The 12,928-nt window shown below is 34.0% G+C and overlaps 2 protein-coding genes across 12 annotated transcripts in view; one reads left to right on the top strand and one right to left on the bottom strand.

Annotated features, from left to right (window-relative positions):
• The window catches only part of LOC114327965 (histone acetyltransferase KAT8), a 345,297-nt gene that overhangs the window by 194,043 nt on the left and 138,326 nt on the right, over positions 1-12,928 (bottom strand). The gene's annotated exons all lie outside the window — the stretch shown is intronic.
• The window catches only part of LOC114327962 (probable Na(+)/H(+) antiporter nhx-9), a 238,461-nt gene that overhangs the window by 63,903 nt on the left and 161,630 nt on the right, over positions 1-12,928 (top strand). For all 11 annotated transcript variants that reach the window (XM_050643634.1, XM_050643635.1, XM_050643636.1 and 8 more), the window contains exon 2: positions 2,881-3,147. In XM_050643634.1, coding sequence (XP_050499591.1) covers positions 2,881-3,147 — 267 coding nt within the window. The remainder of the gene's footprint in view (positions 1-2,880; positions 3,148-12,928) is intronic.

Raw genomic sequence — 12,928 nt, forward strand, 5'->3', positions numbered from 1 at the left:
TGTCATTTTGGAACTACTAAAATTTTTTATTTCATTAGTAGTTCCAAAATGACACAAAATCTAGGCATCGGATAAAAAAGTTTATTTGAAGAAAGTGTATTTTTGTGTTCTTCTTAATGGCGGTACAGGCTCGTTTTTTTTAATATTGTATTTAATTACAGAGTAATTTCCACATATTAATATATATTTCAAATTGGGCTCTGTACCGCCATTCCTTATTATATTACGAATACGTGTGCCAAATATCTCGAAAAAATATTCAAAATTGCAGCCGCAATCTTGGAACGCGTTTTGGCTACCTGTTGATCGCTACTGTATCACCTTAAATGTGAAATGTGAAAGTTGTCAAAACTAGAAAACGTCACAGTATAATGAGCGGTTGTCATGAAACAGAAACAATCTACTTAAAAAAATCTCAGTAGGAATTGCACAAGAGCTCTAAAATTATTGAATTTTTCCCGAGTGACCCTTTGACAGTTTTAATTATGTCAAAGTGTCACGAGGGCAAAAATTCTATATTAATTTTAGAGATCGAGTGCAATTTATTGTGATTATTTCATGAATAAAACTGTTCAAAACCAAAATTTTATTGTAATTTATTTATGTAAGTACAAATTAGTACAATTAAACACAAAGTTGTTATAAATATTTTACGGTTGAAAGTCATCACTTTTATAATTTTTAAAACATTAATTGTCATTAATGTCACTGAATGTATTTTTTCATAGCAACGAAGGACATCTGACGTAATATACTTGACGACGGGAAATTATCAAAAATTATCGGGTATAATATCACAAGAGAGTGAGAATAAATTGAAAAGAATGCTACAGTTTTTCGAAAATTTGTTGTCTGGCAATAGACACGAGAGCCCGCAGGGCTCGAGTGGCTATTGCCCAACAAATTTGAGTAAAAATGAAGCATTATTTTCTTATTTATTCTTACTGTCGTGTGATATTCGTAAGATTATTTTTTAATACGTATATTATGGATATTTTCTGAAATGTGACAGTTGTCAAAACTAGGAAACTGGTTGCCATTAAACAGAAACAATCTACTTAAAAAAATTCTATCGGTAATTTTCTACAGTAGATAATTCTCAGTATAATTTTAATCTGATTGGACAGCATTGAACACGTGATCAAATATCTTACTATACGATTGGAAGTTTTTTTTCCCCTCTGATTCTGGCCTTGGTTTAGAACTAGAACCTTTAGCCACGTAATTGTATAATTTATCGCTAAGTCAGGTGTAATATGTAGTGTGTGAGTGTTGAGTAAGTCTCTTGTTACTTTGCAAAGTCGACGTCATTGTCTTTGCAAAGAGACGCTAATTGTATCCGAACGTCTGCGGTCCCTCCGCGTGAGTACCGATCGATTGGAAGTTAAAATCATTAAAAAATAATCACTGTAATTTTTATTCTTGTATGTTTCTATTGGTCAGAATTTCTACGAATGAAATTATCAGTGGTAATTACACGAGAGCTCCAAACTTATCGATATGTATCTCGAGTGACACTTTGACAGTTTTAATTTTACGACCCGAAGGTGACTGAATTATGTTAAAGTGTCACGAGGGCAAAACAAATAGCTAATTTTTAAGAGTTCGAATGTAATTCGGTAAGATTATTTCTTGAATAAAACTGTTTTTTAAATCATTTTAACTCATATTTTATTGATATCTTCGCCTAAATATTTGCTAAACCTTTTCATGGTGTTCTATTTGGTAAGTTGTAAAACATTAATTGTAATTATGGCACTGAATATTTATTTTTGCGGAGCAACGAAAGGCAACTGACGTCATACTTGACGACAAGAAATTATCGAAAAAAATTACCGCTGTAATTTTTATTTTTCTAGCTTTATATTTTTCAGAATCTCTATGAATGAAATAATCAGAATCATTACATTCCACTTAAAGTATAGATATACCTTTTATCGTGTTTGCTTCTATAGGAGTCAAAATTATGCAAGTGATTCCAATAATACATATAGTAGGGAGGAAAGTATGCTAAATCTGCAGTTACTCGAGCGCGATGAGGACCTATTGGTTTGTGAAGATTAGGTCCTAAAACCAAAAAAAGTTTAGTAAAGTTTTCCATTTAAGTGGGGACTTTCCATTTTTTAATTTAATTTTCTAGCAATTGTTTTTTCCGATTATAGCGCCATCTATCCATAATTCGAAAAAATGTCCTCGAATAAAAGTTACTTATTTTTACGTAAGGAGTCCAAATCTGCAATAAAAATGAGAGCTCCTATTTAATATTTTAAAGCAACCCCTACCCTACCTCCATGGGGGTCGTGTTTGGTGTCATTCGATAGATTTTTCAAAAATAGTGAATACGTGCATTTTGAACTTTTTCGATCTGATGTTTATTTCGCGAAATATCGCGGGGTTTCTATCTAAAATTTAAAATTTACCCCCCCCCTCTCCGTGGGGGTTCGTGTTTAGTATAATTCGATAGATTTTGAATTGAACACGTATTTTTCAGTTTTTCGATCTGTCATTCATTTCTCGAAATATTCGTTTTTTTGTTGTGAAACTGTGGAACTCACCCATTTCCTTACGCCCCGCTCAAACGTCAAACCGTCTGATTTTTGAAATATACACTGTTCTGCATGTAAATACTTAACTTACCTTATCTTAATCTGACGATTTCGAGGTTTTCTAAGGATAGATATTTTTTTCGACCCCACCTTAACGAACTCCCCTGTATTAAGATCCAATCTATGGTAGGGGTATATTTACAGGGTACAAGGTTTCTCCCCATATCATAATCTCACGCGCTCGATTAACTGCAAAAATCCCCGCTTGGGATCCCCTACCATTACAATAAAATAATTATATGTAGTCAAATACTAACAAAAATATTTTTTGCAGGATTTCACATGGCGCCGAAGCTGAGCGAGATCTTTCCCGAATCGTGCCTACTGATCTTCGTGGGCGTGGTGATCGGAGTGATCTTGGTGCATATAACAGATAGCGTACACATGTCACCATTGACACCTGATACGTTTTTCTTTTACATGCTTCCACCGATCATCCTCGATGCCGGCTACTTCATGCCTAATCGACTGTTTTTTGAACATTTTGGCACTATTCTCTTGTTTGCTGTTGTTGGCACTATTTTTAATACTTTAACTATAGGTAAGTGATTATTAAATTATACAAGTCAAGTAATATGTTTAATGACAGGGCTGTAACTACCATTGGGGCAACCGGGAAAGTGCCCCGGGGTCCCCGGCCATCGGGCCATGGAGGGCCCCACAGGGGCCCCCTTTAGTTGGCCATGCGTAGATTTTAACGAGGTCAAATAAACTTTTCAAAGTGCTTTCAGTCAAGTTCTACTTCGAGTTGCCCGGTTGTAATATAGTGCAGGAAACAGTCTATCACGCACCGTTTAGCGGGGGTGGCGCCTGGCGCCCCAAAGTTGACAAGTTTTTAAAAAAGATGTTTTTAAAAAAAAATTATTTTTGCCTAACTGTAACGGAAATTAAAAAGAAATCCTGCGGCAATTAATTACAAATAAGTGGCTGATTTTTTGGTATAGGCTTCATTTAAGGGCAATTGTCCATTTTTTAATTACAAGGTGTTACATTTTAAAAAGCCCCTTTTTATACCATCTGAACCGCTTATGCTAGAGTAACAAAACTTTCAGCGATTTCCCATGTATAAGTATTATTTACAAATTTGTATAATGCACCCCCATATTTTCCCCGGAACCACCCCAAAAAAAGAAGAATCAATAAAGAAAATAAGCAAAAATTGATTTTGGGCCACCACTGTGGCTTTAGGGCACAACGAAAGTAAAATATGCATACGTCATAATGTGTAGCAGACAGTGTGTTCTTTTATTTTCCATAAGTACGTTATAAATAAAATGAATTGGTGACGAAAAAAAAACAAAAACTGGAGCCCGCCAAAGCATTTCTGAGGATTACGGCGCCACTGTGCCGTAACGGTTGCTTATACGAAAAAAAAATGCATATTTTGGACCTTATTTGTAGAGAAAATAGTGGACTTTAATTCTGTATAAGATTTGTTTCAAAAAAATGCATAGGTAATGAGAAAATCGTAAAAACATGCTTGCCAAGGGATAGGGGTAGTTTCTGCAGTTTATTTTTAAGGACAGGTGTAGTTTTCACAGGGATATTGCAATAATCATATATACAGGGTGTCCAGAAACTCTACCAACAAACGAAGACAGGAGATTCCTCAGATAAATTTAAGATAATTTAACCCAATTCACTTAGTCCGAAAATGCTTGTTAAGGGAGCTAGAGCTCTTTGAAGATGGCGTCTTGTAATTAGTTTTTCTTAAATACCTCCAGAACGCTTCTATTTAGAAAAACAAAAATTGGTACGCGTATTTATGTTCAAGATATAAATCTAATCCATACATTGCAAATTTCTAGTACCGATCATAGGCGTCCGTTTTGGGTAGGGCAACGGTTATTTTATCGTATAACTTTTTTATCTTTAACTTTTATGCATTTCTGACACTGGATTATTAAATTGTGAAGTATTCTAGTACTAAAAGGTACTCTTGTTTTAAATCGGTAGGACACACCGTTTTCTAGAAAAATCGATTTGAAAATTTTTCACTTTCTGAATTACAAAAAAAAAAATTCAAAAAAAAACTGTTTAGAAAGACGAAAACTGGTACATTTATTTATATTCCAGAGATAAATCGATTTCATTAATTGCGAATTTCTAGTACTGGTCATAGGCGTCCGTTTTGGGTAGGTCAACAGTTATTTTATAGCATAATGTTTTTGTCTTGAATTTTCGAGCATTTTTGACACTAGATTATTAAATTATGAGGTATTCGAGTACAAAAAGTTACTCTTACTTTATGTTGGTAAAATACTTCGTTTTTTGTTGTAAAGTCCTTTCAATTTTTTTTCAAATTCCAAAAACGAAAAACTTTCAAATCGATTTTTCTAGAAAACGGTGCATCCTACCGACTTAAAGCAAGAGTACCTTTTAGTACTAGAATCCCTCACAATTTAATAATCCGGTGTCAAAAATGCATAAAAGTTAAGGACAAAAAAGTTATACGATAAAATACCCGTTGCTCTACCCAAAACGGACGCCTATGACCGGTACTAGAAATTTGCAGTCGATGGAATCGATTCATCTCTGAAAAGTAAATACGCATACCAATTTTCGTTTTTCTAAATAGAAGCCTTCTGGAAGTATTTAAGAAAAACTAATTTCATGACGCCATCTTCAAAGAGCTCTAGCTCCCTTCAGAAGCATTTTCGAACTAGGTGAATTGGGTTAAATTGTCTTAAAATTATCTGAGGAATCTCCTGTCTTAGTTTGTCGGTAGAGTTTCTGGACACCCTGTATTTATGAAAAACCCTATTGATGGAGCATATGTCCATATGGGTCAAAAAGCAAAAAAAAATTTTTTTTCAACCCCTTATTTTATTTTATTTCTTGCCTTCAGGGGTTGCACTAAGAAATCGCTTTTGGTGTCCATGAATGGGTAATAAGAACGTGCACAAAATGATATATGAAGCATTTTAATAAAGGGCATGGTGTATGAAGGATTCCAAGAAAATCGCTTTCTTTATTAATTCCCCTTTTTTGGGGTGATTCCGGGGAAAAATGGGGATGCATTATACAAATTTATAAATAACACTAGTACAAGGATAATTTCTGAAACTTTTTTTACTCTAGCATAAGCGGTTCAGATGGTATAAAAAGGGGTTTTCTAAAATGTAACACCCTGTAATTAAAAAATAGGAAATTACCCTTAAATAAAACCTACACCAAAAAATCAGTCACTTATTTGTGATTAAACGCCGCAGGGTTTCTTCTTGATTTCCATTACAGTTACGGAAAAATAAATTTTTTAAAAACATCTTTTTTAAATACTTGTCAACTTTGGGGCGCCACCCACGCTAAAGGGTGGGTGATAGACATATGCTATCGGAAAATAAATAATAGGAAATATAATCCTCTTCATTTTAATATTAAGTAAATTTTTTGCAACACCTACAGGAAGTGCTACGTTTCGCAAAAACTACAAATAACCCCCTTTAAAGGGATGAAAAGGGGGGTTCTGGGGAGAAATTTTTTAAGAAAAAGTTAGTCTCATAATAAGCACCCCTTGATATACCGGAAAAAAATAAAACCGGACTTGTGTTCATTATGCAAGGTTCAACCTCTGTTTCTTACACTAATAAGTACACGGCATATTAATTCTAACAACTTCAATGATCGATTTTAATTTGTTTCACCTGCACCATTATAACAAATTTTGTCTCAAAATCTCTCCATGAAGTCACTTCATTTTCTTTCCTTTTATACCACAAAGCAACTCCTTCTTTTAAATGGCTTCTTATAATTTCGTTGCAGTTTTCGAAGTTCTGCATTTGTTGGAATTTGTTTTTTAAGATTTTAATTAAACGAAAGGTACCAGATGTCGTTTTCGAATATTCCCGCCAAATTTAATTCTGCTCTCATTAGAACTGTATACAATTACTTCCCGACGGTCTCCTCCTTTTTGACATTTTTCTATCTCCTTCCATTTTTCTTCCTCTTTTTCCATATCGAATTTTAACGCATTCTCGAATTTTTCTTCCAACTTTTCAATTTCCTGTATCTCCACAACAATCTGGTTTACCTCTTCCTGCATTTTCTCTAAATAAACCTTCATATCTTCATATTTTTCCATTCGGTTTTAAAGTTTCAAGAAATTTTCTTCTTATTGTTTCATTATATTATCTCAGTTTGTTTTACCATCGGTTCATTTTGTTGTTTTTCTTTTAAATTATTTAAAGCTTTTCTTTTAAATTCTTTTAATTTCTTGTCTTTTTGCTAATAGCCTATTATCTCACATTTGTCGTTTATTTTCTTCTTTCATTGCCTGTATTTGACTTGTTTGTCTCTATAAAGCCTTTTATTGTCTTTCCGTTCATAATTTATTCTCTCCTTATTGTGATTTCATCATTTGAAACAACTGTTCAAACCTTGCTGATTATTGTTTGCTTCTAGTTTCCATCTTTGTTTCGTTCTTATTGTACAGATAGACGATAATTGCCTAAAATGTTTAAAATATAAAATTTAAAATGTTCCCTTTTCAATTTATCGCTTAATAATAACATTGCCTATGAGCAATATAACGCGATTACAACCCTACATTGTAGCCGAACAATGTAATAAACATTATAGTATATTTTTTTATGAAAACAGAAAAGATGTTGCCTATGTATACAGTGTGTCAATTTTAAAACTTACAATGGGCTATATCTCACGAACAAAAGCTGATATCGAAAAATGCTTGAAACCGTTTCTAGGAAAGTACGGGGGAACTAAAATGACATGAAAGAGAACTCACCCCCATCAACCCCCTAGGCCCCACCCACCACAACCAAAAAAGTTTAAATTGCAAACCCCTACTTGTGATACATAATTGAAAAGAGTATAAAACATTCTATCCAATGGTATAAATAATAATTATACAGGGTGAAGCAATAATTGTGAAACTTTGGCTTAAATGAAAAATTTAATAAGGTTTTTGTTGAACTAGAAATTTGTTAAAAATGTCAATTAAATAAATGTTCAAAGTGGCTTCCGTTGTTTTGTAAACAATAATACAGCCTATTTTCAAATTCTGCACGAACTTTGGCAAATGTTGTTCTTGTAATAGCGCGACATGCTCGCGTAATTCTTTCTCGCAATTCCTCAAGTGACGCAGGTTGAGTTTTATAAACAACTGACTTGAGGTAACCCCATAGAAAAAAGTCAGGTGGCGGTAAGTCTGGTGATCTCGGTGGCCACTCAATAGGACCTCTCCTTCCAATCCATTTGTTCGGATAGTTAGTATCTAACCAGTGCCTAACTGGAGCTGCATAGTGAGGAGGTGCTCCATCTTGTTGGAAGTGCAGCAAATCTTCGTCTAGAGCTAGGTTGCCTTGGTCGCCCCTTTGGTTCTCTAGTTCATGCACAATTAAAGGTTCGATGGTGTTTTCCAGCATATCGAGATAAATGTCGCCACTTAAATTGCCTGGTAGGAACAAGGGGCCAATTATAGCATCGCCTAATATTCCTGCCCAAACATTCAGTTTTTCAGGATATTGAGTATGACCTTCTCTGAATCGATGCGGGTTCGCATCACTCCAGTACCGACAGTTTTGTTTATTTACATTACCATTCAGCATAAAAGTACATTCATCAGTGAAACAAATATTTTTTAACAAACTCGGTTCAACGCGAATCCTTTCAGTCATGGGTTCACAAAACTCAATTCGTCAGTCTGGATCATCATCGCCTAGTTCTTGAAGAATTTGTGTTTTGTACGGGTGAAACTTATGTAATTTCAACACCTTTCTAACCGACTCATGTGAAAGTCCTGTCATTGCAGATACTTGACGTGTTGATGCAGTAGGCTCTATTGCAAAATTTCCAAGGACCTCAATTTGGGATGCTTCATTCAGTAGTCTTGGGGCATCCCTTTTTTTATTTTGCACTGATCCCGTTTCTCTAAACTTTTCAACTAAATCGCGGACGTCCGCGTGACTTAAATTCTTGTCCGGATGCCTTTCATTAAATATTTGAGCTGTTCGTAAATAACACTGGTTCTGGGACGCAAATATGAAAATAATCTCCACGCGTTCAGGTATACTGTAAACCATTGTGACAACTACAGCTTAATGACAGTACCGATCGTACAAATGATGAAAATGAATGACATTTAAAGGTCTCAAATAAACCAAAAATTATTGTATCTGACAGAAACCAAAAAACAAATGTTTTTAACTTGTTTTGCAAAAACGGCAAATTAAGTTTTTATACAAAAAAATGTACCGACGGACATTTATCATTCACAATAATAGTCCGGGAGATAGCATTACAAATATAAAAGTCATAAAAAGCCGGCTGATATTAACACCCTGTATAAATATTATTTATACCATTGGATAGCATTTTTTATACTCTTTTCAATGATGTATCACAAGTAGGGGTTTGCAATTTAAAATTTTTTGGTTGTGGTGGGTGGGGCCTAGGGGGTTGATGGGGGTGAGTTCTCTTTCATGTCATTTTAGTTCCCCCGTACTTTCCTAGAAACGGTTTCAAGCATTTTTCGACATCAGCTTTTGTTCGTGAGATATAGCCCATTGTAAGTTTTAAAATTGACACACTGTATGGAAGGTACATGTAAAATTATTTCGCTTAAAATAAGGTGATTTCAAAATTATGTGTTGGTGAACTAAAATAACATTATGTATGTACAAGAAACTTCAGTCATGGAATACATTAAAATGCGTTTTCAAGGGGTCAAACATTTTTCCGGACCCCCTCCCCTTCCGCTGGGGAAACATCCAGACCCCCGGTAGGGGACCGCCAGATCACGTTTGCCCCGGGACCCCCAACATCGTACTTACGGCCCTGTTTAATAAGTGCTTAAAAACGAATTTCATAGATAATGGTGTCCGAGGTTGCTAATCACGGGGCACAAACTTAAAAACTCAAATGATCAAAACCAATATGGTCAATCCAATATCTAAAAAAATGCTTTTTAACTCAAAAAAGTAAGTTTTTTTTATGAATTCCATGTATCCAGCAAGATTTCTAGTTAATGTAATATACCTATAGCAAGAAAACTTGACTGAAACTTATTGATATGGTTTGGACATTTGCAAAGAAGAGCGGATCAATAATTAATAAAGGAAATGTTTTATATGGAAAGCAATGCAATATTGTTCTTTTAAACACTTCACCTACTTACTTTGCCCTCCAGCATGACGAATGTACGATCCTAACTAGATGGTGGTCATTGATTAATTTGTGATGTCTTTGTTCCAAAGCAGCCTCATAATTTTTTTTCGAAACCCTCTTAGAATTGGAATTAGAATTAGAATTAGAAATTTATTGTCATGAAAAATTGTACAATTTTATCGACAAAGCTTCTGAAAAGTCACAAAAACAAAACAATAACAATACAATTATTTACTAAAATTACATAAATCGTCAATTAAATAAAAAAATATAATAATAATGAAGTAAACAGAAAAAATCAATTGCAAAATTTAAAAATTTAAATATATTTCAGATTGCATAGTCTACCTCAGTAACTAATAAGTTTATTAGTACTATTAGCTATTATTAGTACTATTAACTATTTGTACAAAGGGTACTGTAATTTCTTAGTTATTGATTAAGTAATTCTTCTACTGAATAATATGGTCTTTCAGATAGGTAGGCTTTTGTCATTTTACGGAATTTAGAGAAAGATGTTGCAGATTTAAGTTGTAGAGGGAGATAGTTGTACAGTTTTTTTGCGGAATATAATATAGATTTCTTTACCAAGGGAGGATTTCTCAGAGGACGGGGTCGGTAAATAGACGTCAAAGGTAGGATTTCTCGTGAAATAGTCATGATTCGGTCTTGCTGGAAAGACATGTAGATGTTTACGAATTAAGCAAACACTTTTTAAAATATATAAAGAAGGAAGAGTTAAAATCCTGTGATCTTTGAAGTAGCTTCTGCAATGTGTTATTCTTCTGAGGCCAAACAGATATCGTAATGCTCTTTTTTGTAATTTGAAAATAACATCGGATTGGGCAACTGTACCAGAACCCCAAAAAGGAAGACCATATCGAAGATGCGACTCGAACAAAGAAAAATATGTTATTTTGGAAGATACTAAATTAAGTTCCTTCGAAACAGATCTTATAGCCATAGCAAGCTGAAGATAATTTCTTCCTTAACACATCGATATGAAGGGACCATTTAAGGTTGCTGTATAAAAAAATACCAAGAAATTTTACAGAATCAACGGTACTGATCTGGCTGTCATTAAGAAGTAAGGGTTGAAGAGCTCCTTTATAAGATATTGCTACTGTTTTATCTACGTTAAACGAGAGCAAATTAGAGTCGGACCAGGTTTTTATTGTAAGTAGATCAGAAGTTATAGTAGCATGAAGTGTTGCAATATTTGAGTTGCTCCAAGTGATACTGGTATCATCAGCAAAAAGAAAGATTTTTTCATGTCATTAATAATGATAAGAAAAGTAGAGAACCCAATACTGAACCTTGAGGTACCCCACATACAATGTTTTTGAGACTACAGTCTGTATCATTTGCTCGAACCAGTTGTTTCCTATCATCTAAGTAAGATTGGAACCAATTTACACAATCAAAAGCTTTGGCGTAGTCACAAAAAACGGTGGCAGTGTGAAGATTATTGTTCAGTATTCAGTGCTTGGTAAACGTCATGTAGTACAGAAAACATGGCATCAATGGTACATTTATTATTTAAAAAGCCGAACTGATTTTGTGATAAAATGTTGTTTTCAACGAGAAAGGACATAAGTCGGGCTTTTATGAGTTTCTCAATAATTTTGGAAAGTACCGGTAGTAGTGTACCGGTAGTAGTGCAGGTCTATAATTGCAGGTAGGTATTAGATCTTTCACCACCCTTATGAAGAGGAATAATGATGGCTGTCTTTAGGCCCTCTGGAAATTTACCTTACTCAAAAGAATCATTAATTAGTGAAATGAGGACTTCCAACACATTTTCTGGGAGATTTGAAAAAAAATTTATCGATATACCATCAGTACTACAGGAATATTTGCTTTTAATACTATTGATTGTTAGGATCAGTTCAGATTTATCAACTGGTTTTGTAAAGAATAAATTCGAGACCTTTCTTGAACTAGGGAGATAGGAAATAGGCAAAAGAGTTGAAGTAATATTTTTACTCACATTAAGAAAGTATTAATTTAGATTTTCAGGGTCTGGAAGGGAAAACGTTTGAGAAGTGTGGGTTTTATTTCGAAGATCGTTTATTATGGACCAAGTTTCTTTTGCAACACTTTTAGAGCGTCCCAGCTCTTTAATGTATTATGTTAGTGCCAGCTCTTGGAAGTTTTGTCGTGTTTTATTCCTCCTTGTTGTGGAAGAAGGTGCTTGTTAACCTTTTGTTTCTTCTATTGTGACTAGGATCAGTATATTTATACCTCTCGTATAGTTTGGAAAAATGAGATAAGAGGGAATAGATCTGTAGCTACTGGGATTTTATGGATTTTCTATCATGTTATCATTAGTTATTTTGACTAACTGAACATTCCTGGAATATGCTGTTGTCTACATCCCATCTACATCTGCTGTAACATTTTCCGTAGCTCTCATATACTTAATTTGCGAAAAAATTTGCATTCCTAAATAATTATTTTTCAGGTATTAAAATGTTTTTAAAGCTTTTAAATACACATCATAAATTTGCACATAACAGGAAAACAAATCGGGATTTGTTTTGTAAAATATTTATCTTGCCCCAGGGAAGCCAACGAGCAATTAAAAAAAAACCTGATGAACAAACATGCAAAGTGAACCCTTTTAACATGACGTGCTCAGCGAAGCTGTTAATCGATTTACACACTTTATATACAGGGTGATTCATTAAGAATGTCAAATCTCTGTGTTGTAGATTCTAGACCTCAAAATATGACTATTCTGCCCAACATGGCTTATAGGCCAGCGGCACGCTCCCCAAAATTACCAGGCACTGACCACGGTGTGCTGAATGACTAACGTTGGTCATAATTTTCGTGATTAAAATTTTTATTTTGAAAACATTTTGATCTAAAACTTTCCAGAAATATTTTCTGTATTCTATGTTTTAACACAAACGTGATTACAACGCTAAATTTCAAATTTCGTCACTCAACTTTTGCGATTAACCTTTGCAATTCAGGAATCTACACCTTTTACTTTAGAAAATTCATAATTTTTATTAGAGTAGAAGTCTGAAAGCTTGAAACAGGTCCCATTGTCTTCAGAAAGGTGAGAAATATATACTGTAAAAATTTCAGAAAAAAATATTAAAATAGAAGAGTTGTAGCGAGTTAAACGCAAAAAACGTGATTTTATTTTTATTTTTAGGGTAAAATTACAATTTTGACAATGTTCT

Source organism: Diabrotica virgifera, chromosome 2 (genome assembly GCF_917563875.1).
Source record: "Diabrotica virgifera virgifera chromosome 2, PGI_DIABVI_V3a".
NCBI classification, from domain to species: Eukaryota; Metazoa; Arthropoda; class Insecta; order Coleoptera; family Chrysomelidae; genus Diabrotica; species Diabrotica virgifera.